Below are 26,402 nucleotides of genomic sequence, written 5' to 3'. Positions count from 1 at the left end.
TTCTGGTATTATTAGATGGTAATCAGTCTGAAATAATTGCATCAGTCGTATTCTGCATGACCCTCCGTCGTGTCTCGCAAGCTTCGTCGTGACCTTGAACTTAAAAGGTTCTCCCACCCGCAGCGCCGAGCATAAAAATCTGCTTAAATTGACCAAGTCTGGTGACTTGAACCTAAAAGCCTATCTAGAGAATCAGTGATAGTGGAGCCGGCTGTGTACTGCTCTGTATGGATGGACTTACCCCAGACACGATGAGCTCTCCACCCAGATTCTGAACCTCAGCTTTCACCTTGCTGCAAATGTTGAGCTGATGACAGTACAGGGCAATTCTTTGCAGGTAGGCCAGCAGATCCTGCTTGCACGCTGAATCAGGGCACTGAATAGAAAAGAGGCACAAACAAAACACATTGTCAAAACACAGAAAAAAATAGTAATAATAGCCATAAGTGAGCACTGACTTTTACAGAGCAGCTGAGAGTGGTTTGACACACTTGAAAGGCCTTGGCAGACATTTGTATTAAGTCTCATCACTCTGACGTTTAGTATTTACTTTACTATCAGCCATTTGGTGCATATTCCACTTCTGTAGTACAAAAATAAAGCAGGTCGCACAAATATTATTAATGTAAAATCCGCAAGATTAAGGCTACTGTGCAGTTGCTGCAGTACAATGATTGTCCTCATGGTGACAGCTTGGAGCACATCTTAATGTCCTCTGACACACATCTGGACATATAATCCATACCATTTGTATGACATTAGGGGATTATCCTCCATGTCCTATTTACAGGTCACTGCTGCCAAACGTGTTACATACTGTCATGTCCTGGATCAGAAATCATTCCTTTGTTTGCTCTTTCATTCCTTCCTCTGTAGTGGACGCTCAATAATTTGACTCATCACACTTTTGACTCATCAGCAGCGTACATTTCACATTCAGAATTCACTCACAGGGACTCAAATAATATAGTGGAAGGTAAGTGTAGTGCACTAGCTAAATACTGTGATGAGTTAATTATGAGGGACTGTGGACACAGCCAAAGAGTTATTTAAATGGACTGTAATAGTGATAATATAGATCATCACTGGGTCAAATATATGAAAGAATATAATTAAATGAATTATAAAGACATTGTGGGTAAACTCCAATTTCAGTCAGGAACACTTTAGTCAAAGAAACATTTATTTCCAATTGCAGTATTATATTTGGAGGTATGGCTCTGTTCTGGGGCCCCTCTGCTTTTCCTCAGGCCTATGCAGGAAGCCACTTCCATGCGCCTACATGGAAGGCATACACCTCTCCGCCCTTCCACGTAGCTGCGTGGAAAACCTTAAGGCAGAGAGAGCAACCCTCCCTGCTCTTCCATGCGCCTACACAGAAAGCCTAAGGCGGGGAACAGAACAGAGCAGCATCAATGACAAACAGAAATGACATTGATAAATCAGACACAGCATGAAAAGGAGGAGCTGGGGTGGAGGCGGCTTGCAAAATGACTTGCAGATGAAGCAGCAACAGTAGGCAGGCCAGACCAGTTTAAGTAGGGCGCCCTGAATGAGATACCAACTGGTTGCATAGAAGGGTATCATGTGATCTATCAGCTGACTCCCTTCCATCAATCAGCTGCTCCACCAGTCGATTGGGCTGACATCAGCTGATGTAGCTGGGATGTAAGCTGAGCTTGACATCGTGTCCTGCCTGAACTAACGCTATGTTGAATTATACATTTGCATGTTGTTTGCACAGAGATCTGACTCCTATTGTCTGTTCCAAGTGCACAAAATGAACTAAGAAATGGATATAGCAGAGAACAAAAACTGCACCGATATGGCAACATTTTGGATTTGAAGCCAACAAAAGAGGTGTCCTGAATCACTGCAAGTGACGCAGTGCTGCCATTGTAAGCTGGACTTTTGTCGGAGTCCTGTTTCTATTTATATCTGTCGCTTGCTTTGAAAGCTTCGCAAGGGATGAGGAGCGGCTGATTCATAAAGCTTAGATGAGAAATTATGTGATTAAAACCTCCTACTTTCAGTACAAAAAAACTAAACAAGGTGGAAGCTGGCTGCAGAGAGATCGCCAGGGAGCTAAATGCTTCAGGTGAGCTAACTGACCCTTGCTAACAACAAGCTAGGCTAATGTTACTTGGTGATGGTTATATCGTTTGTCAATTACATTAAATATCACAATATAAAACGTGGTTTCAGTCATTAATGTTAGAAAGTAGGAAAACAGCAAGTAAGCTACTTATTCATCTCTTAAGTGGTGACATCTCTAGTCTGAACTCGAGCACACAGCTAATATTTACCTGATTTGTTTACATGAAGTGGGCCTAACAGAATCATGTATTTAAGGATTTCAGTGTGGACAAAGAAGTGGGCAGCAAGGTGGTACAGTGGTAAGCATTGTCGCCTCACAGCAAGAGGGTCCTGGTTCAAACTTGAGATGGGGGATTTGAACCCCAAGGGTGTGTGGAGCTTGGATGTTTTCCCTGTGTCACTGTGGGTCCTCTCCATGTACTCCAGCTTCCTCCCACAGTCCAAAGACATGCAGGTTAATTAGTGACTCTAAATTGTCCGTAGGTGTGAATGTGAGTGTGAATGGTTGTCTGTCTCTATGTGTCAGCCCTGTGATAGTCTGGCGACCTGTCCAGGGTGTACCCTGCCTCTCGTCCATGTCAGCTGGGATAGGCTCCAGCTGCCCCACGACCCCTTACAAGATAAGTAAGTAGAATGGTCAATGGATTGGTTCGTACTCACACTGTACTCAGGTATTTTAATATTTCAACGCATTAATGTTTATCTTCTGTTTTCTTCTGCTTACTGTCACTTGTGTTTAACTTTTGATGCTGCTGTCTTAGCCTGGTCTCCCTTGTAGTAAAGGTTGTTGATCTCAATGGGACTTGTTTAAATGTTAGTTTAGAAAAGGAAATAAAGGGTTAAATATTATGATTGATTTTAGTTTTCAGGTCCTATATTTGGGAAGGACACCACAACAGCTCCTTGGCCTCTCCAATGCGTACAATTTCAGAATAATTGTGGTTGCCTGCAAAAAAGCAATAATGAAAAATTGGTTAAATCCAGAACTAGCCACTGTAACTGATTGGTTTAATGTGATGCATGAAATTTTTATTATGGAAAGATTAACCTTTGAACTGAGACTCAAGACAGCCCTTTGTGAAAATGTTGGAAAGGATGGATTGAATTTATTAAACCATATAGAACAGATTTTGAGTAAAACTTACTGCTGGCTGATGTGCCGAATGAAACAGTGTACTGTTGTTAATTTCCTGAAGTGATGTTAACTTCCTGTGTACTGTCATGCCATGAGCCCCTGGCGGTGATGCATTCAATGGGCAATTCAATATACAACACCCAAACTAGATACATCAAGAGGTGCCGTGATGCACCGTGATACTGCCAAAACCCTACGAAATGTTGTGGTACAGTTGTTTGATCATGTTGCCCTGCATAACAGTAACTACCCCTGGTGACCTTCTACACTTGGACCTTTGGGTCCTTTCTTTTGACAACTATCATTTATTTATTCATTTTTTGGTGTGTTTTTTTGTTTGTTTAAATTGTCGTATTTATTTTTTTATTCTATTTTTTTTCAAATGGTTGTTTTTTCAATTATTACTGGTTTGCATGGTGTTGTTTTGTCAGTTATAAAGAGTCTCTAATGCAAGTGGCTTTGTACCTGATGATTTATTTTTTTAATTTAAATACAAATACAATATCAAAGAAAAGTAGAAATAAAATAAGAAATATATAAGTCCGACTTCATAATCCATTCAGGTTGAGACGATAACGAACGTGTAATCCATTTGTACTGAGCCACAGAGTCTCTAATATTTCAGGATGTCTTAATTTAGGAGTTATTGACAGTCATGACATCTCACTTCCTGTTTGCATGTCACTGGTTAATTTTTTCTCAAATTGAGGACCACTGCCAAACTGTTTTGGATTTTCACCACGTTACGCTGTGAAATGCTGTAATGCTGGGAAATCCAGGAGGTCCCTGCTCTGCCTGAGGTTAAACCTGGATCATCTGAACAAAGGGCCAATAGTCGGCTAGCTGACAGAAAGGATGCAAAATGATATCATGACAGAAAATGAAGCCATCAAGGCACGGGATTTGTCACAGAGCCAAAGAATTTGGCGGAAAAAATATTCTTGGCCTTATTTCAGGCATTACTGGCAAAATCTAGAGCTGCTTAATACAGAAACACCATCTGGTTCTAAATGGCGTATGTTTTTCCCCAAATAGGTTTGAGATGTGAATTCTTTACCAAATTGGATTGTTTTTGGAATCATGGTCTCTGATGTTCTGGGCGTTTTAAAGCAGGGGAACCAAGAACAACAATCCTTACCAAAACAGTACGGTTCCAGCATTCTGTGTCGCTAATTACATTTTTGTGCACTGAGCCTGGAAGATGTTGTTCAACATTTTTTTTTTTTTTTGCTTTAGCAGTGGTTTGTTGAGAGCCAGAGCTTCAAAGGCAAGTTGAGATACACTGCAGGGTGTCAAACACATTCATTTCACATAAAACCAGTTTGTCACAGCGTGTTGCCCAGGAAGAAAACAGATCAATCAGCAATGAATGAACATAATACACATAAAACACATAAAGACTTGCCTCCCCAGCAGCCAAGCTTTCTCTGTGTCCTTTCTCTTCTTCTTCTCATCCCTCTTTTTTTTTTTTTTAAACCAGAAGTTCTGACCTGGTCCTGCTGGCCTTTGTGCTACTTCAACTGCGATGAAACCAATCATACAGTGCAGCAAATGGACCAACAGGGAATACGAGGACAGCCTCCTCAGGTCTCCTACTATCACACAGTTTGCCCCTATTATTCCATCTGGAAACCTTCCAGGAGTCAGCTATGGCCCACTAAGCTCCCAGTGGGTTAAGAACACTGCATCAGCTGCTTAAACACTGTGAGCATCATTTTGTAGCAACACCTTTCTTCTCGCCATTAATATTAAACGGTCCTAACTAGGACATTCAGCGGCACTGTGTGGGGAAATGCACAGCTCATTTCCTTGTCTTGTGGGCTCGGGTAGAGGGGGATGGCAAGTTAAACATCGAGCTGTGATATGAATATACCCCCTCCAGGACTTGGAGCTTTCATGGCCGCCCATCTTCTCTCGTGCTCAGTGAGAAAAGGCCTCTCGTGCTAAGACAAATACTATTGATTGGCCACAAGTGCCCTTCACTGATGCTCACAAATGGCGAGTCTTTGGAGACGAAATGAAATGTTTGTTTCTACAACCTACAAATATAACCGCAAAGAGCAATTCGAGGCATATTTGCATTTATAGTTATGGCCACTATCAGAGGAGTAGTTTGAGTAACGCAGTAAATAAGAGCCGAGCTGCCACCAGCATCCAACTTCCTCTGAATGCAGAATGGAGCGACTAGCTCATAGAGCAGCCAGTGAGGCAGAGGGAAGCTTCTCCCCGGGCATTATCACTGCACCGCCAGTCCTGGCTAGCATCACTGCTAACTGCACTTCACACTGCTGGCACACACGCACGCACACACACACACACACACACACACACACACACACACACACTGCTGCCTCAGGCAAGTTTGATGCAGACATGACACAATTGTTCCCCATTGTACAGTTGACTAATAGTCCATTTCTTCCACAGATTCCCTGTTGATGTAAATAAACTGTATGGCCCATTACTTTGCCAGGCCCATTGAAGCTCTCTTTATCTCTCTCTGTCCTTCCTAGCAAAACAGCGTCCATTACAGACTGGCAAGGAAACTGTGGGTTACTGCCTGACTTTACTCGGCCTTTCTGAAACTCCCCCTGACCTCGGTGCTGCTCTCAGCAATTCAGGAATATTTTATGTTCAGTCCAGCAGAGAAACAGGTGAGATTTTTTTTCTCCCCGTTGTTTTCCGCATAATTGGGCCCAAAAATGAACGAAACGTGCTCCCGATGGATAATTCAGGAAGATGATGTGAACTCCAGTGCTGAGACGAGGGCAACACACTATCAGAGTGTGGCAGTCTGTCAAAACACAAGTCACACCTCACACTGATGCTGCATTTATAAGCAGGCTGAGACTGACCTTTCCCTAAATTATTCAAGGCGTAAAAAATAGTAAGGCGGTTATTTTATTTTCAACCTCACCTCTTCGGCCGTCTTCTCTTTAATCGCAGCACTTTTCTATATTATTTCTTCTCCATTACATATCCAATAGTATAGTAGTAGAGGATGTTTGAGGGAGAGGAGGATGACATAGAGACACACTGACAGATTCAAATAGAGGATGTTACACACAGTTACACAATATGCCTTCTAGCTGAGTGGACAACTGCAGTCCCTCTGATGGTAAGCTGTCATCTGTCAGTTACTTCAGGAAAGCTGGTAATCTTTCTATTTGCTCATCCAGACTCTGGCATCTCCACCAAAGACTGAGCACCACTGTGTTCTAGCACATACTGAAACCACTTATTATATTTAAGTGTCTACCTAATGTTCTTGTTTTCCCTCTTCCTCCTGTTATATTCAACAATCTGGCATAGTGCGAGTTGTGATACTCAACAGAAGAGGGAACATGGATTACCATTAACTAGCAGAACAGCCAAAGTGACCTGGTGTTCTCGTTCATGTAAATTTCTCAAACATCCTGTTGTTTTTGAAAAAGATTTTATTTGAATCTGTAACCCGCCGTATTAGCATTACATTGGAAGCTGTTGCTGCAACCTGTCATGTTGAAACATACAGATCAGTGGACAGTCAGTGTGTGGTGTGAGAACATGAAATATTTATTTTCTTTTATGTTTTTCTGAGGCATTATGGACAGAAAATAATAGCATAGGCATAGTAGGTGTTTGAGATGGCCTTTATTGACAGGTGACCTTGAACTCAGTGGCTCCGAACTGTTTACTTAGGAAGGCGTAGGGGGGGAGGTGAGGCGAGGATACTGTGTGAGGTGAATGGGACAGATGCACGTTGGTGTTCTGAAAACAACAGTCAGTAGTTAGGTGTTTGGCCAACAGCTGGAGCTGCTGCAGAGGCTTTGACACACAGCTCAAGGAATGGATTTCGGGGTGGGGTGGGGCTGGGGGGGACAAAGTGGAGATGTCCACCTCAATGTTTGAACATCTGCATTCATCCCAACCCCCCAGTCAAAACAGGAAAATAGCAGAGGACCTTTATTTGGACTAAATTAAAGACATTTACATCATAAATCGATGCAGAGAAGGCACACAATGGTGCATATGTGGTGGTTCTACGCCCTTGGCTGAAGGTTTTACAGTACCTTAATTTGCCACGATTGGCGTTAAAGATTGTATTCCCTTTCATACCGTTCTCCCACCAAAATTAGGGCATATATCAGATTTTTTAACAGTGGTAATACCTACTAAAAGTAGGTGAGAGACTCCTTTCCCATTGCCAGTAGATCTTAGTTGACAGTGGAAAGCAGCATCGAGCCCAGTGAAAATATTCTGCTGGTAACTTTTTCAATATCTCTTACTTATTCAGTCTCTCTTTCAAACTCTGTAGCACAGGGGTGTCAAACTCTTTTTAATCCATGGGCCACATACAGCCCAATTTGATCTCAGATGGGTCGGTCCAATAAAACCATTGCACAAGAACCTATAAGCACCATCAGCTCCAATATCTTCCTTTTTTTGTGTAAAGAATTGCAAATACGTTCTTAAGACATTCATCCTTTCACAAAACAGATGAACAGCCTGATATGTCTTAAGAAAAATAAGTGCAATTTCAATAGTATGTCTCAGTTTTTCCACATTCAGTCAGACTCATTGTCATTACATGTGCATTTATCCACACATTTCCTGAAACAGATTCTTTTGAACTGAAGCTGCTGATTGACAATATTTTGCACAATGTTCAATATCTTTCAACATGGTCACAGTAAGTATTCATAGATATATCAGAGCCTCTGAAGCAGAAATTTACATGTAGGCAAGTCATTTTTTTCCTTGCTCCTGAAGCCTGGCACCTCTTAGTCTAGTCATGTAGTGGGCTGGATTTCACCCTTTGGCGGGCCGGTTCTGGCCCACGGACCGTATATTTGACACCCCTGCTGTAGCGACATATTGACTCAGTGCAGCGCAAAGACAAAAGCCAGATGTTATTAGGTTTTTTATCCAGTGGAAGAGGGGCTTCAGAGTCATAACTCAAAACTGAACACAGATAATAAACATATTTTTTTTTAGCTCAGAGTGACTAGCATTTTCCAATTATCCCCGGCATTTACTCTTATCGCGATTTAACATCCAATAAATCCACTTAGAAACTAAAAACTTAGAACTCCAGAGTTCTCCTGATCATCATATTACGTACTATTAATGATGGCAATTGGCAAATTGTATTGAAATATATTATGTGCTATGGGGATCAAGTTGCATGTTATGCGTTACCCACTGAATCTATATCAACATCCCCTGAAGCATTATGGGAGCTGTACTTCCAAAAATGTTTACATTACTGAGACTGTGAATGTCCCACAGTTCCTTTGTGCATTTAGAAATGCTCATAATATTTTTTTAATTTAAAGACATGATTAGGTGAGACAGTGACATTTAAGAAATGATAATAGATTTAAAGCAGAAAAAAATCTTCATCCCATAACGAACTGAAATATGCGTTTTGGTCAGTTTTTCTTCCTTCCTGAAACAATTCAGAGATACAAGATTTTCACTCAGCTACAGCATTAATTTTTGAAGATGGTTAGTAATGACTCCTCTCTAGTCAGCTCCCGTTAAACTGTAGTTTTTGTTTTTTTTTACGGAGAAGCCTTTTAATTACACATCAGTCACACTTGGTTTCACTGCTGTTGGTGGAGGCGACAGGAGCTCTGCTCTTGTTGTTCAGTACTCGATGCGACAGAACCTTCCGCTGAGACGACTAAAGTGAAACCTGTGAGTCTGAATACTTAGTGTCAAACTTGCATGTGTTTAGCAGCATTTAGAAAAAATAACTTGACACTTCTAAGTTATTTAAGCCTGTCAACACTTCTCAACGCTCGAACTGAGAGTTCACATGAATGCAATGCAAAAGGAAAGTATTCTTGAAGGTAAGGACGAGTAAATAAACCAGGGAAAGCAATTACAGCATTACAAAACAAACTATGTTTCTTACTGTCGACAAATCATATTAAAAGAACAAAACCAACAATGAACTGATCTCACTAACAAGTTTATCTGTGTGGCCATGTCCTGATATAACTTACTCCACCACTGACTTACTGACTTTGTCAAAGAGCCACTAAAAACACATCAGTAAGCTACAGTTAGACTGGGCCACATGTTCCTCTAGTACAGTAAAAACTGTTGCTGTGGTTTATTTTGAGTCAACCTCACATTCACCACCCTGCTGCTGTAAATACTGACTAGTGCACCAAACGTGGTGGTTGGGTTCAGAGAAAACATCCCGGTTTGGCTTAAAATAAGTATGTTACATGGTGTTCGTCGTGGCACTAGTCACTTAAATCGCATAGGCCTACTGAAGTTCCCTCTTCAGACATCATTTAAAATATGTAGAAATACTTAAACTAATACTAACATTTTGTTTAACTTGGTTTTCCCACATCATAGTTTAAAAAACTCTGAAAAGGGTCTTGAAGCAGATCTACTCTTTCTCCCTCAGTGAGAAATTTGCTCGCAGTAAGTTTCTGTTTACTCCAGCGCTGCTTTTGCTAGGCTGACCAGTTAAAGAGTAGTGCACATGAAGATGGCTAACATTAGCGTCAGAGGAAACTTAATAGAGATTAAGCCATACATGTCTGAGCCTCAGTCAGACCTAGACACAGATGGGGAGTCTGTTTGTACCAAAAATGGCAAATAGCATACATATCAGAATGCTAAGTGTGGTTAGCATCTTTTATTTAGGTTGTTTGTTAGCTTATTAGCTTGTATGCTAACTGGCAGTGGCCTGAGAACCGGTTGGCTGACGCAGTGTTAATGGTTATGAAACATACTATATTTGCTATGATGTGGTTTTGGGAAGCTCCAGGATCAGGTTTACATCAAAAAACTGCTCCCTCTACCATGTTTGCTGTAAAAAACTTTGACTGTGCCAATGCAAACTCTCGCTCTCTGACAAGTCTGCTCTGTGCTGAAGGTTTTAGGTGTCTTTGCCAGTATGGTGTTTAAGTCCGTTCCCCCTTCCTAAAGTGTTTCCCATGTTAGACAGCGATTGGCTTTGGTTTTAGTGACGTACCTCAGCTAGCTTGCCCGGCAGATGTTTACATCTCATATTTTCCTTCAGTAGAGGAATGCGAAAACACCTGTTCAGTGATAAACTTTGCATAGATACATGTCAGTACAGTCAAGGTCACACATTTTAGGGGACATAAACAGAGGAAAAACATATTTTTGAGTGGAGGGAGACTTCAAAATAAGTCAGTGTTGCCTTTTGGTTTCAAAAGGGACACAAACGCCAGTCTTCTGGGTGAAAGTCCTGTGTTTGACCCATCCCCCACCTTAGCCAACCTCCCTACACAGACATTCCTTCTCTGTATAGAAATGTTACATCAGCTGACTCCCTCTGTCGCTGCATAACAACAAATACAGCTGTTTAATATACTCATAATGGCATTCTAGACATACTAGTTGATATACAGTAGCTGAACTCTTACCTTCTTAAGAATTACTGTACTGACTCCTGTTTGAAGAACGTAATGTAAAAATACTCTGTACTCTACAATACCTTCACATAACAACATGATTGTACAGACATTAACCCCGCCTGCACAGTCAAATGTAAAGCTAGATGGTATTGCATTCAGAAGCTGCCTGTCTCAGGCACAGTGATACATAGAGTCACGAGTCATTGCTGTTCATAGCACTTAATGATCGATGCATGTCTTAGAACAGGAGCGCATAATGTTTGTACAGCTCCCCCCTTCCCTACGGCAGCTAGCTTGTGTCTGTAGGAGGCATACTTAAAGAATGAAGCAGAGTAAGGAAAATGGAGTGGGAGAAATAGAGTAGAAAAAAAGGCATTGCTGGAGTGAAATGGGGTGAGTTGCCTCGAGGGGTTTTTCTACGTCAAGTGCTGTGCTTAAATGACTATGAAAGAGCTTGCCGTCCTTCCACCGTTCCACGCAGAATTGCCTTCTGCTTCACACGTGTTCATCAATAGGGCTGATGTGGAGTCATGGCGACAAGGTTTGCTACTTAAGGGACCTGTCTGAAAGCAGCAGAGCAGCCTTTATTCTTACCGTCAAGCCACAGTGCTCTCAGCAAACACAGGTTACCTACCATGATGTGTGAATGCAAAATACTTGTTTTCCTCATGCGGAATAAAGACAAATAATCAAGGATGTTATCTGTTGTGTAATTCCATTAAGATGCTTCATAAAAGCAAACTTTTGCTTTTTTAACTTTTAATAACTCATTCCATGCACTGACTGGCATGGCAAGCAGATGCCCCGAAAGCCTCACATGAAAACACTTTTATACTAAATACATGTTGGAAATGAAAATGTCCTCAAGCCTCTCTTTATTTCCTGAACATAGCTCTGATGTCTCTGGAAGTGTAACAGAAGGCTTTGAATATTCAGTAAACACTGGTCTAGAAACCATTTAAGTGAGAATTAAAAATGGCAAGCCACCTGCTCTTTTCATTACAGCAACTGTTGATTCAGACACAGACTCTGCCAGTGATTTGCCATGTGACAGATTCACTCCCACCTAAACCCTGTTAAACACTGATCATCACTCGGCAGCCCACAAGCCAAGAAATGAATACATAAGCACACAAACGCAAGTTCATGCTTACTTTGTCATCTCAGTCCCAGATCCCAGCTCTAACCGACGTACACAAGCCGTGACGCACACTGAGACCTGCTTCCTTGAGACAAATGTTCTCACACATGGAAACATGCATAAATGTTTATCAACAAGGCACATACAGATTAAAACTGTTGCTTCTCCTCTCTCTGTTTGTGGTAATTACCGCATGACAGACAGACTTATGCATTCATGGCCTGAAACTTTGTTCTGTAGTGCAATATGCTCCGGAGAGCAGGACGGTGTCACATGAGGAGAACAGTGCCAGCTTTGACTAAAGATGCCTTCTGGTCAGTTGAAAGCTTAGCAGATTCTACGGCCGCTCAAACTGACAGGCGATCTGCACCGTGCAAACAGCAGAAGGCTTGCCCATACATTGTTGTGAAGCCGCTAACTGTCACAAGAAGGAACAGGGTGTAGGAAATATTCATATTTTATACTAGTATACTGCACCCTGAGCTTCTGTATGTGCTGAATATAACCTCTGCATGATCCTTTGATTATGAACATTCACCACCCTGGATAGGATCACGCCTCCTGAATGAATGTGAAATTATATTAAAAAAGTTCAGTATTAAATTAAAGTATGAAATACCTTCACAGGAAATAGTCATGAAGGCTTTGAAAGTTTACTTTTTTCTATGCTGTGTTAAGGGTTATTCTGACTGCAAAGCAGGTTATTTATTTATTTTCAGTTTTCTTCAACGTCTTTTTCAGTAAGCAAGACATCTCAAAAGGAATAAGTGTTCATTTTTCTGATGTAGAACCTGGTCTTTGTCCAAATTCACACATTTTTCACACTGAATGAAAAACTTCCTGGCCAATGCACCTGAATTTTGAGCAATTTGGATCCAGATGAAAATTAAAATTTTCTGTTTCTTGCGTTAAAGGTAAACTATGCAGGATTGTCGGTTATTGTATTTTAACACACGTCAGAGAAAGGGAAAGTGAAAGTCAACCCCAGAGTTGCTCTCATTTGCTGTTTTGCCTCGCCATATTTGCATTTCTTCCACGCTGTGCCTCTTGAACGCCTGCTGCTTACAGCCTTGCACCTAGTCGCTAGGGCTTTACAAAGCGCCAACCTCCCCTGAGCGCTGTGGGGGTACACGCTCATAAACATTACGAACACAGTAATAAGAAGAAAATGAGACAAATACATCACCGCACACTAGTGGGTCATAAATGATGATTGAGAAGGATTACTTCTGTGTGAGTCTATATATTGTTTTTTGTCCCGGAAATTTCTGAATAGTTATAGAATAACCCAACTCTGCAATTCTCTTCAGCTCTGTGGAGGATTTCAGCCAACATTCGAGGCTGAAAAATGAAGTGCCAAAAAACTGCAGTTCCTCGAATGTCCACTTGAGGCTGGCTCCAAAAGCCAGTCAAACCCCGTAGATCACCAAGTTAAAATGCCAAATTTAACAGCTGAAAAAAACATGTTTACAGCCTGGTCCAAAAAACAGTTTTGGTCTCTATAGCTTATTTTAACATTGATAACAACTAGACAGGAGGTTATTTTTTTATATCACTCACCCGTTCAGATTTTATTAAGGCTTAAAGTTATGCATAATTAAGGGCGGGGCTGCTTGACTGACAGGCCTCACCACAGTCTATAAGTCAGATCCACCGTCTCGTCCAAATAAGGTCTCTTCTGGCTCCAAAAAAACCAAGATGGCGACAAACAAAATGCCAAACTTGTGCTTCAAAATGGAAGTCGACAAACCAATGGGTCACGGTAACTACGTCCATTATTTTTATACGGTTAATGAATTAAGCATCTTGCATTAATGGTTTTATTTATACAACCTGCAACTTTGAGTTAGCTGCTAACTGCTTTCAGCTGCTTTTTAAATTTCCGCACAGTGGGTCGTGCACATATAACACTGTCAAAACTTCACACCGACCAAGTCCAAGGTCCCATCTGGCCGGCTGTTCCTTTTACACAGATGTAAATTAGGCACTTTTACTACCTTAAGACCATCCCCTTCTTCCACAGTTGTACCTTTTACAAAGAATGTCAAGGCAGAACAATGGCACGACATCTGCACCTTCAACAGGCAGTGAAAAAGGGGCTTAGATTCATCCCTTACTTCTCTACAGTTACACCCTCTTGCCCAAATATTGTACTTCTGACTCCAAAAAACAAGATGGCGACGACCAAAATGCCAAACTCGAGGCTGCAAAACGAGAGTCAACAAACCAATGAGTGACATCATAGTAGCTACACCCATTATTTTCATTCACTCTATGACTTTAGCAACTTTCGTTAATGGTTTTGGTTTTATGGCCTGCAACTATACTGTTTTCATTCAGTCTCACGGCTGTCATTGCACTGGCTCTGATTAACCAAGTGTACGCTGCCTGACCGGCACCAAACCACAGACAGACAAAGTCACAGAGTTTTCTCTTTTCTCAGGAGTTGGCGGCCAAACACAGCTGAAAGGAGAGTGAATATTGGACTTACATTGCTCTGTATCTGCTGGATGTGTAAATAAGCCATTGTTTGCTATATCAAACAATGGCTTTATAAGGTGGTGTTATATGTCAATGTTGTGTTTAGAGCTTGGTGAACTGCCCAAAAGTGGCCAAAAAAGGGGACTGTGCAGCCTTTACAGAGGTATGACTCATCAAGTGCTTTCCAGATATCAATATTGCATGGGTATCCATACTCATTTACATAACAGAAAAGATTTCCACTGCATTTTAAAACACTAAATATGGCGAGTTGTTTGAAATTTGGCTCATGAAACTAAAGGTACAGCAGCCTTGCTGGCGATCATGTGTGCAGGCCTCATGCGAGTCTGAGGACTTCAGAAAAAGATGTGATTGCGATTCTGAATTTTGATGTGAGCTCCAACATTTCTTCAGCTAAGCAGCACTGGAAGGAGGCCCAGCGTGTGATACTGAAACCAACAATAATTATTCCAAGGGTTTGCTAGCTAACAGCAGTTGCAATTACAATGACAACAGGCTGCCTTAATAAATCAGTGAGTCTTGTGCCTAAGTTTATTCTCACTGCTTATTAGAGACAGATGAAATGAAGAAGAACATTATGCATTACCTGGAGTGCTGCATTCTGAAATACCTCCCACTTCATTTGCTGTATGCACACATACACGGCGTACACACCTATTTCTTTTCACTCCCGTCTTCCCTCGGCACAGCACTGATTGATTAGATATTGAAAATGGTCTGTCAGCGTGTTTTAGAGAGGTACTCATCTGATAATGAATGCAACACCTCGGTTGGGAGCTAATTATATTAGAGACACAACTTGGTTCTGCTGTCTTGCTCTCTCAGTGTTGGCCCCACTGGGAGACAGAGTCATGCAGCAACACAGCCCACTGCTCCAGCTGGGCCTGTCAGTGCCCACATTAAAGATTTCCAATGGCCATGCCCACTTACTCCATCTAAAACTTTGCATCGCCGCCAGCCACTATCACACAGTGAGAGACAGTTTCAGAATGATGGGAAGTATAATGACAGAAATGACAGTGACAGACACAGACGCAGAGCTACCTGATCTGCAACAGCGCGGGCCAATTTGTCCATCCTGGAGCCAGCCTCTGCAATCTTCTTAGCCGCGTTGATCACATCTGAGGAGTTCTTCAGGGGGCCTTTGCCTCTGGGAAAATTCAAGGAGAGAGAAAGAAGGGAAAAGGGAATGTGGGTGGAGTTGCAGAGGCAGAGGACATGCAGAGCTTCCCTTTCAAGACTGAGCTCACCCCTGAGCTCGTACAGCAGCGGCTAATTTGCTGCGGCTGGCAGGAGCAATGTGAGACATTACAATCAACCAACAATACAAGATTTCCCAGATAATGGATGTAGTGTACCTTTGTCCCTAATGATGTGTCATCATCAAAACAAAAAGACAACAGATTTGTTTTTAACAACAAAACAGGAGATTTTTCAGAGCGCTTACAGTAGAAAATAGAACAGGATAGGGAAATAATGGCCAACCACTGAGCCTTTGTTCTGTGTTTTGTTTTCTTGATTTGCCAGCACAGGGAAAGTTATTGTGGCTAAATAAGTGTGTTTTAGTCTGTGCTAAGCTGAAATTTCCACTCAGTTTGTTCATGCCAATCTGAGCAACTGGGGTCAATGCCAAGTAATAATGGTGCAGTCACAGCACCACAGCCATAATCACTCATGACTAATGACTCGTGGCTCTGATTTCTCTTTTTCTCTTTTTGGTTTGTTCCATGGAATATAATTATGGAGTGGTTCACAAATCCATACACGAGGCCGATAACCATCAGTTAGGCATTAGGGATTTCCCTGATATGTTGAGCCCAGATGGGGGAGATTGAGAGGAAAGCTGTTGGCTTTTAGTAAACATAAGCGACAAGACTCTAAATGCAAACAGATTATCTATAACAGTATATCTTTGAATCGCAGCGTCGCTACGTCGCCTGAGCAGAATAAAGGTTGTCTGGGTCACTCTGCCTTTTACAAAACAGTTTGCAGCTTTCAGGCAAAGGCAAGATTGTTTCTCAGCTATCCCACTTGCTGTCACTTTATTTACCTGCTGCTCCAATGTTTTTATATCAACAGTGGATAAAAACACTACCTGTGTGTGAAAGCGGTTGTTTATAGTGATGATCCCACAGAGGATTATCACCTGACATGTCTCACCAGCTAGTTGTTTTGGTTTTATGGAGCAACTTTACTCATAATTCTGCTTTCAGATACAGCAGGCAGCTGTCTGCAGTTAAGACCCTGATACCTTCTGTACCCTGCTGACCCAGCACCAAACTGCAGGAAAACATAGCTAGCAACTAGCTGGTGATCGTAGCGGGCCAGGTGCCAGGATGAAGTGACTGAGGGGGGTGTTCAAAAGTGCAAGGGGCCATTTTTTTTTTCTTCATAAAATATAATGCATTATGGTGGCACGGTGGTTACTGTTACAGTGAGATTTAAAAAATGTAATTAAATTACAGTTACTAATCAAAATGGTGGTGCAGTGGTTAGCATTGTTGCCTCACAGCAAGAGGGCCCCTGGTTCAAACCCAGGCTGGGGGTGCCCATCTGTGCATGTTCTCCCTGTGTCAGCGTGGGTTTTCTCCAGGTACTCCAGCTTCCTCCCACAGTCCAAGACATGCAGGTTTACTGGTGACTCAAAATTGTCCGTAGGTGTGAATGTGAGTGTGAATGGTTGTCTGTCTCTATGTGTCAGCCCTGTGATAGTCTGGCGACCTGTCCAGGATGTACTCTGCCTCTCACCCAATGTCAGAAGGAATAGGCTCCAGCCCCCCATGCGGCTTGTAACAGGAATGAATGAATGACTAAAATGCATTAATTTAAGCATGTAATAGCCCAGGAAAGGCTAAATAACAATAACATAAGCTACTGTTTCAGAGTCAAATAATACATTTATTAATCAGAGCACTCACATAACAACTTAGCATTAGCGGAGCCCTAAATATTTTTTTACATTTATGAATGATTCTCTGTCAAAATTAGGAGCAGAAAGCACACAGAAACAGCTATTTGCTGCTTCCAGCTTTCTCTCTGTCACTGACTCTCCCTTCACTTCCCCGTTGTTTCCCTTATGTCTGTGGATTTCTACAATAGCGGGAAACAGAATAAGGGCCAAAAATTCTATTTACAACCATGGAGAGCAAGCAGGCTAAGAAACCAAACTGAGTGACATGTTCTGTCTGTTTGTCTGTGTATCGATCTCCTCTGCACCATTTCAGGACTACTGCCGCACTACAGTTAAGCAATAGGCACATGTTTCTCTGCCAATAATGTTGTTTTAACTGTTTTCCAAAGATACATAAAGCTTAAACAGAGGGGGCAGATATACAACTGAGGGGGCTGAGCCCATTTAAGACCTCTTATGGCCCCAGGCCCGGATTATAGCGGTACATTTAGCAACTAAAGAGACAGATTTCCTTCTGGAGTTTGTGTACATGCCGGATGTTTAGGCAACATTTTGTCACAAGTTAACTGTATAAACTTAAAGGTCCAGTGTATGGAATTAGGAATATGTATTAGCAGAAATTGAACATAAAGTAAAAAGAACGTTCTCTTTAGTGTGTGATTATATGGAAGTAAGAATCATTGTGCTTTCATCACCTTGGAATAAGCCGTTTATATTTATATAGGGAGTGTGTCCTCCTCCACGGAGTCCCCCATGTTGCACCACCATGTTTCTATCGTGGCCTAGACTGGACAAACCAAACACTGGCTCTAGACAGGGCCATTTGTATATATGTGTCGGCCACTGTGGTTAAACAGCCCCTCAGGGATTAGCCGAACAGCTTAGGAAAAACTGTGATTTTTTTTAAGTGGAATTGCTTTATTCAGTGTTTTTACTTGTTTTAATCACAGTGTCTGTTTGTTGTTGAGAGGAAGTAACCTCTGTGGATAATTTGGCTGTCAGTAAAAACCTCCTGAACAATAGACGCTGAAGAAATACTTAACAGGAACTCAGGCTTGGCACATGGGAGAAGTTACAGCTCGTTGTAGTTGCTAGATGTCACACAATGCGACACACTGCTCCTTTAAAGTGTAATAATACATCAGAGTTGTGTTTCTGCTGCCTTAAAGTGTCATTTTTACCTGGTGAAGTCTGTCATCTCCATCATGATCATACACATCTGCTTGGCCAGCACGATGATGTCATTGCCGTTGTCATCCCACTTGGCCACTTCAGCATCTAGCTTGCACTTCTCCTGTCTGAAGCTTTCCACCTGCTCGGCAATCTTAGCCTTCTCCTCCTGGGGAAGCTGCGCCATGATAGCCTGCGAGCCACAGGGGAACATGGAAGAAACAAAAGTATTAGAGGAGGAGGAAGAGGTTGTTAGGGAGTAAATTTGAGCGGAATAAATTGGATGGATTGCTCAGAGTGAGGGAAATGACAGAGGAGAAGAATTTAGGTAAAGGAGGGAGATAAGGTTAGGGAGGAGAAAACGATAGGGAAATGAGGAGAGGAGCGAATAAGAGGAAGGATTAGTTAAGGAGAAGGAGAATAAAGGGAGGAACATAAAGGGGAGAACTGTAGCACCATTTGTTCTATTTTTTCCGTCCGGTCTACTTTTTAATCCGCCCTACAAAACTTAAACACCAAGTTTGGAGTCTGACTATCCCTGCCCTTCTGAAACGCTTCAAAATAAAGTTCTAAACTTTACATTTAATGACTGGACCTTTTCAAACCCCTTGACATCTTATATCCATAAAGAGCAAATCCATTTTTGCCTTCATTTTTAACTCAGCGGCCTTTGGGGGCAGGTCCAAAATGGCATAAATCTTGTGGCAAGGTCACAGGCGCAGTAAGGACCCGGTATTATTTGGGAGATAAATGTATAATTACCTCGCTTCTTAGACCAGAGAATGAATAATGCATTTGTTCAACATTATGTCAGGGAGGTGAGATGGAAGGAAGAGTAACCTGGTTTCCATTAGGTCGATTCTATTGACTCGAGAGGCAGAGGGAGAAAACGAGTACAGTAAAAAAAAGGAAAGTCACCATTGTTTTTTAACCTCATCTATTATTGACTGTCCTCCAAGAATTGGTATTCTCTTAATGAAATAATCGCCCTTGTCCTCTTTTTTTCCCACTTCCTTATTCCCTCTCTCGCAGCAAAGCTGGTGTGTGGGGGTGCGGGGTGAGCTCAGTGAGAAAGTGCGTCACTTTGTTCACGTCCCCTGCGAGATGTGTCAGGAGGGAATTGAGATCAAAAAATATAGATGAGTTGTCCTTCTGAAATTCTTCGAAAACAAAATAAGCCCAAACAGATGGGGTGGTGGGGGGGGCACAATGAAAGAAAGAGAGAGAGAGAAAAAAAAACTGAAATTACAGATGGAAATAGAGAAGCGTGGTGGTGCAACTTTCTCATCAGAGGCCAACAGATGTGTCCATGAGCTTTGGCCTACTGATCACTGTGTGAGCAGAGTGGTGCAAAGCTTTGATGGCGGTTAGCTTGAGAAAAAAAACAGAGAACTCGAACAGCATAAACAAACAAGCAAAACCAGCCCCCTCAAGCCCAGTGTAGATTTCCTCTGCTGCTGGTGCCAAGACACACAAACAACAGCGAGGCAGCAAATCCCATTAAACCACGTGTGGGGTGAAAACACTGCTCACATTTAAAACAAATACAAAGTTAATATGTATTGAGACTGCACAATGAGGAATAAACAATTTAAAACAGACCGCTGATTCCAGCGGGGCAAACTCGTACTCACTTTGCAGGTGTTGCTATGAATTATGGGTCGCACACAGCAGGCAGTGGCTCTGGGGCCCCAGCACCAACATTTATTCAATCTCTGACAAAACAGCTACTGTAAGTCTGCCCGTCTACACGCCAAATATAACTCCAGAGGTTCATTTACTTATTAGACAGATCCCTGAATCAAGGCCCAAGCCCATTTTTACCCCTGCTGCTTGTTTTTGAGTGCCACCCTGCCCCTGGGAACAGAGTTACAAGGGGTAGTGGTTGAAATATTCCCCTGTAAAACCCTTAAAGACCCTGAGACACCATTGATATTTACAAAAACAAATGTGACGAATGTTGTTAGACAATGCAAATATGTCATCTTCTGCTGTGTTGAATTCTCTCGTGTGGGCTATGGCATCCTTTTGTGGTTGTCAGGACTATGCCACTAGCAGTGTTCTGTAGGCTAACGTAATCAACCTGTGCTCCTACCCTGCCAGTCTGCACTGATACTAGAAGAGAGGTAACAAGTGCAGCAACTTCACTGCTGGACTGTAGTTAAATTTTGGGCGTCATATGGCATCAAATTGATGTAGGAATATGTCAAAATGCTGGACTGTCAGGCATCAATCAGCAGTAGCAATGTAACAGTAGCTAGCTAGAGACCAAGACATGAGCATACTGGCAAGTTTTTGTTATATTTGCAATAAAGAAAAGCACCATAATATATTTAAACAAAATTAAAGGGGAACTTCACCCATTTTCAAAATTCATACATGTTATTGTAATTGTCAAAGACAATCCAAAAGTATAAGTAAAAATGACCAACTCTCCCAAATGCAAAGGCTAGAGTGCTTAAACATTGTGACATCATGCAGCATAAAGTCTGAAGCTGCTCCACAGACAATGAATGGTGAAAGACGTTTTAGATCAGTTCTTCCTAACTGGTGCAGCCACAGGGTCCAGATCCCTCTTTAGTCATTTGTTCAAGGTCCACACATGCTTGCGTTTGGCCATGTTGTCGAGCTAGTTTGCCGTCTCTGTCAAGTGGCTGTCCATTATTCAGTCATTCTACGGCAGGGAATGGCACTTCAAAATGTAAGCTCTGTGCCAGAAATTCACTGTATATCAAAATAAAGTGTGTTTTTTATAAAATCTGACACATTCATGAGTCACTTGCGGTCACTTCAGAATGGAGCCACGGCCTGCTTTTGCACCGCGACCCACCGATTGGGAACCACTGTTCGAGATGACGCTAAGAGCACCCAGGGAAATGCTCTGAGTATATGGCTACATTTTCTGTTTCAGAGCTGAGAACACTACAATAGAAAAAAGCTAATTTGGGTATCTAAAAGGGAAAAAAAATTCTGTTGGTCCTCTAAATCAGGCTCCCATTCATTGTCTGTAGAGCAGCTCAAGACTTTATTCGCTATCACATCACAAGTTTGAGGTTTATTTCTCTGGTTTCTGGCTTTAAGGGAGAGTGGCTCATGTTACCAAATACTGATCGGACTTTCCTATACCATGGAGGTAATATTTTAGAATTCTAAATTTAGGTGGTGCCCCCCTTTAATCTAAGATAATCAGATGGTTATTGTAATATCTGAGTCCTTACTAATGAAGAAAACACAATTGTGGGTTTGTTTTGTTGCTTGTGCAGCCATCTTGTCGATGAATTCTCTGTCTGAAGTGTCTTAGAAACCTCTATTTTAAGGGCCATGTAGCCCTTACCCTTCACCCTACCTCTCTGTTCCCAACAAGAATCGGCACACCCTAACCATAGATGTGAAAACACAAAACTGAGGAGTAAGGGTAACATGGCGGTGTTTTGGTATTAGGTATGCATTTTTGGCTGAGTTAATTAGCACGACTGGGCTTTTTTTAATAACCATTTTAAGAGGTAATCCTACTGCTTCTTTGAGTTTATCTCATATAACACATTACTTTTTAAATTTATGCTGTTCATCTCAACTATAGCCTTTTTTTATTCAAATCAGTTTAAATAACAGTGCAAAAATGTATAAAAATAAATATGAGGACCACAAAAGACAATTTTAGTCCAGACACTTTAAGGGTGCTTGTGTTCTCAGCTTGTGGTTCTGCGTAGCCAGCAGCTCCCTGGGGTATGCTTTGCTGATTAGACACTCATGTTCAATGTAGCCAAAAACATAATGTAGGCAAAGCTGTACAGTAATTGCTGCCTAATCAATAGCGACACAGGTGAGTGCACTTTGCCACCAGGCACATCTCTCTGACCTCCGGACTCAAGGGCGGTCGTTTGCATATCTCTGCCGCTCATTTCTTTCCTGCACCCAACTGTTGAGGCATCAATTATTCACTTGTTTCTATAATTACACCGAGCAGTATGCCCCTGGTGTCAAAATGGTGGTTACACCGTTGAGGAGAAGTACAGTTATAGCTTCGCTAAATGCCATTGTAACGAGTCAGATAGAGAATGCAAATTGAGAATCGCGGAGTAGTTCTCAGTTTGGCTATCTCTGTAGGTGCAATCACAATGTTTTCCCTCCGTCTCCTGCACATAAAAGCCACACTAAACCAAGATGAACTGCTTCCTCAAACAGTTAAAGGGAGCAAAAAGTCTCTTGAAACTCAACAATTTGGATTGGAAATTCCTTTTCTAAAATTAGGGATCAAGGGAGGTTGGGGAGAGAGAGTGAGGGATTTGGTTGGTATTCAAATTTACTCTGAAAATGGTGTGACAAAAGAGAGAGAGCGTCGGGGAGGAAGAGAAAGAGAGACGGAGAGAGGGGCTTCTGAACACAAAGGAAAGCTGCAGCACAGGGGTAAACACATGAGCCAATTGGGACGTCAGGGGAGCAGGAAGGCACTTGGTGAAGCCCCCCCGCCCCCCCTCTCTTTCTCTCTCTCCTCCTCTGCTCTCTAGAATTCACTTATCCCCAAATCCCTTCCCCTACTTTACTGATAACAACAAGGAGCGGGCCTTGGGAGCTTAACATAGTGGCAAATCCGGCCGAGGGAGTGCTGTGCCAATACACTCTGCGACTCGGCTACGTCTGCAGGGATTAGAGCGCTTTCCGGGTTTCTTCACCGAGCGCGGCGTCTTGAAATGACTTTAATTTGTTTCATTTGAAATAAACTGCCCAGACACTCAGAGTTCAATTTTATGGATGACCTATCAACAGTGTTATCCAATCACTGTGTTAAGAGATGTTGGGTGCGTATGTGTGTGTGTGTTGTGTTTAGAGCGCTGTGCATTATCCGCGGTGTGTGTGTGTGTGTGTGTGTTACAGAAGGAGAATTTGCGTCTGCGTGTTCTAATAGAAAGAGACACTATGTACGGGCCTCCTTCCCCTGTGTGTTTTTCTGCCTTCTCATTATGCATGTTTGCTCTAATAAGTTAGCTTTACACATAAGTATAATAGAAGTGACAAGTGGAGCACCACACAAGGCAAAAAGCACTGGGAACAAAGGCTCCTGGGAGCGCCCTGGACTTGATTTGATTTCTTTCTACGCTGAGCAAGAGGGAGACATTGAGATCGAGAAAGATGTTACGCATGTGTCCCGCGTGTGATACCCGCACACTGGAGGGGTTTGGGGGGGATCATGACTGTAAACCTCAATGTGCTCATGTCAGCTCCTATGGAGAAAATGGATTACGCTTCCTCTTGTCTGTTTGAATAGAAACACAGAAGTGCCAGTGTGCACTTGGCATGACCGTGAGAGGACAGCAAGCTTTATCCTGACACGACAGGCTGAGGCCGACTGGGCAGATCACCAGCGGTTCACGGCAAACACATCTTTTATGGATGTGCTTGCCTTCTGCGTGTGTAAATGTTTAGTCTCTGAGGGCATAACAGTGTCTATGAGTGGAAAAACAGGCGATATCAATTAACTGTGCGAGAGGCTTTGTCAGTGCGCCAGATGTATAGTTTGCTGTACACGATAATGTGTACTAAATGCACAAAAAGTAATCAAGTTTGATAACACTAAGCGATACGTTGTTGTGCATTTACTTGACGCAGAGCACAAGTGCATGTCTCGCTAATTACGGGCGCGTGAACACTCATTACGTTCTGCCATGTCACCCTTAAATACACCTTACACCACTTGTATTACAGCAACAAGTTATGACAAAGGGACATGCTGAGACTTCAAACTGTTCCCAAGAAGAGCTGCCCACTCAAAGCACAGTTGAGTGCCAGGAAAACTAGTTAACAGTTTGGTACTGTGAAGCTCCCTTGTGTGGCAGCACTGGTGCGTCTAAGCTCAGATGGCCCCGCAATGTTACGCTGCGGGAGGCCTTAGTGGGAGTATACATTCAACAAACTCAAAGCACTTCACACCCAGGACCCCCACAGTCATCCTGGAGAAGCTATTGCGCACCCAAAGCTCGGGTCTGTTCTTTTTTGTTCATGCTTGGATTTCAGATTTGGAAATGTTTTATTTTCTTTTAGTTCACCAGTTAAATAAATGGAATATAATTTAAATTCTTGACTACGTAAGAGTACTGCAAAATCAAATCAGTCTTCCCTAAATGGCACTTCATCAAATACGGTTTTCTTGCCTAGTATAAATGGATGTAGAATTTATCATATTTTGTTTCAAACACACAGAAACACATGATTTATTTTAACCCTCAACACAATCTTTCACTAACCACTACTTGGTAGATGCTTCTTTTAACCAAAACCACAAAGTTTCCCAAAGCTTAAACAAATAGTTCATGTGCCCTACCATAAAAAAGCTTAGCCTTACAGTTGGCTGATAAGCAAAGGTCAAAGGGCACTAAGACACAATGTTGGGCATCAGCTCTAACACAGCTCGTGTGTCATTTTGGCAGGGAGCAACCAACAACATACACAAATGGCCAGTTAGTTTGAATAACTTGCTGCACTCACAGTACATGATACTGAAAAATGACCCAACGTTTAAAAAAGATTGGGCATTTCATTGAGAACCTACATTTTTCCGCCACTTTTTTAAAATGTTGAAGGAGAATCAGTAATAGCAGGGATAATGGAATGTAAAGCAAGACTATGTAACTAACTGAAATAAGAAATGATCTTCCTCTAACAAAGTTCATTAGCTTTGCAACACACATTTGCTCAGCTCAATTGACTCTGAGCCTCTGCTGCTACAGCCTTGGTTGTTCTGTTATGATCAGAAGAGTGTGGTGGCTAATGTTAGCTTTTGCTAACAAACTTTGGCAAGATGTAGCTGTGTAACGGACTTTATAACTCTTATACTATGATTTAGCATCAAAGGACTACTTCACCCATAAAGCAACCATTTGTGTATCAGCTTGTCGCGCCGCGCTACCTTGAACTCGTAAGGTAAATTTTGTTTTCTAGCATGCCTCCATGGAAAATGGCAAATGTATTGATTTACTGATTGACTGGGGACCATGATAGCAAAACATCCATTTCTCTCTCACACAACTGGTGCAGTATAATCCAAGTCTCACTTATCCAGTCCTATGATCAGTACTTCTCAAACCAAACACATAATTTTTGCTAAAACCATACTAATCAAAACTGAACTGAAAGTGAAATTTATCTACACTCTCTTCAAAGCCAGACTCCAATACTGAGGTCTTTCAGTGAAAATGCATGTGTTTGGAAAGTACTGAGCACACAACCAGATAAAGACTTGAATTATACTGCAAGAGTTGTGTGAGAGTTTTTAAACAGATGTTTTGGCGTAGTTTTGCTGTTGTCAAACTTGGTCAGCAGTCAATCAGTAAATCAATATTTCGATGTTTCCTGGAAAGGCATGCAAGTAGGGCCGCCTCCTTATGGTCGACCAAGTGTTAGTCGACCAGAAAGGTCATTAGTTGGCAAGATTTCATTGGTCGCTCAGTCAAGAAAAAAAAGTAAAACTCTGTTAGGAGCTGCCCCTTGTCAAAATAAATCAAAACCTATATGACTGGACCATGTGGGACTTTCATTTGAAAGGACAGACACAGGAAGTGGCCTCGCTCAGCAGTCAAACAGGAGTCATGTTAATTTCCAGGGCTGGTACCTGCAGTTATTCCACAGGCTAGTTAATAACGTGTCGGGCAGGAAATCCAAAGTGTGGGATCATTTTGAGAAGGTGAAGGATGAACCCAAGGTGATATGTAAACTCATCTTCATTGGTCGACTACAAACATGACGTATCATCTGAAACATGGAAGTAGCTACATGCCCATTAGCCCACAGCGTCATTAACAGGCGGCTCGCTCAGTGTGTGACGTGCACTTGTAGATAAAATATAGGCCTATATTAATGAAGGTTCATTAGTACGGTTTTGTATTTCTCTGTAATGTAGCACAGTGTTAACAATGTTACTGATACTATTCTTTCTCACACCTTCAACTCAAACCATTGTGTTGCCCCGCCCAAAATATATCATTTAATAATTACATTAATATTGTAAAAATGCGGGCGACTAGTCGACTAATGGCCTCACTTTAATGCACAGTGTTTTGT

The 26,402-nt window shown here is 42.0% G+C and overlaps 1 protein-coding gene across 2 annotated transcripts in view; it reads right to left on the bottom strand.

Annotated features, from left to right (window-relative positions):
- Window positions 1-26,402, bottom strand: part of ctnna2 (catenin (cadherin-associated protein), alpha 2) — a 512,716-nt gene that overhangs the window by 5,121 nt on the left and 481,193 nt on the right. For both annotated transcript variants that reach the window (XM_050043846.1, XM_050043847.1), the window contains 3 exons: window positions 18,359-18,540; window positions 15,311-15,416; window positions 242-376 (listed from right to left, as the gene is read on the bottom strand). In XM_050043846.1, coding sequence (XP_049899803.1) covers window positions 242-376; window positions 15,311-15,416; window positions 18,359-18,540 — 423 coding nt within the window. The remainder of the gene's footprint in view (window positions 1-241; window positions 377-15,310; window positions 15,417-18,358; window positions 18,541-26,402) is intronic.

Source organism: Epinephelus moara, chromosome 5 (assembly GCF_006386435.1).
Source record: "Epinephelus moara isolate mb chromosome 5, YSFRI_EMoa_1.0, whole genome shotgun sequence".
Taxonomy (NCBI): Eukaryota; Metazoa; Chordata; class Actinopteri; order Perciformes; family Serranidae; genus Epinephelus; species Epinephelus moara.
This window is presented reverse-complemented; position numbering and strand designations above follow the sequence as displayed.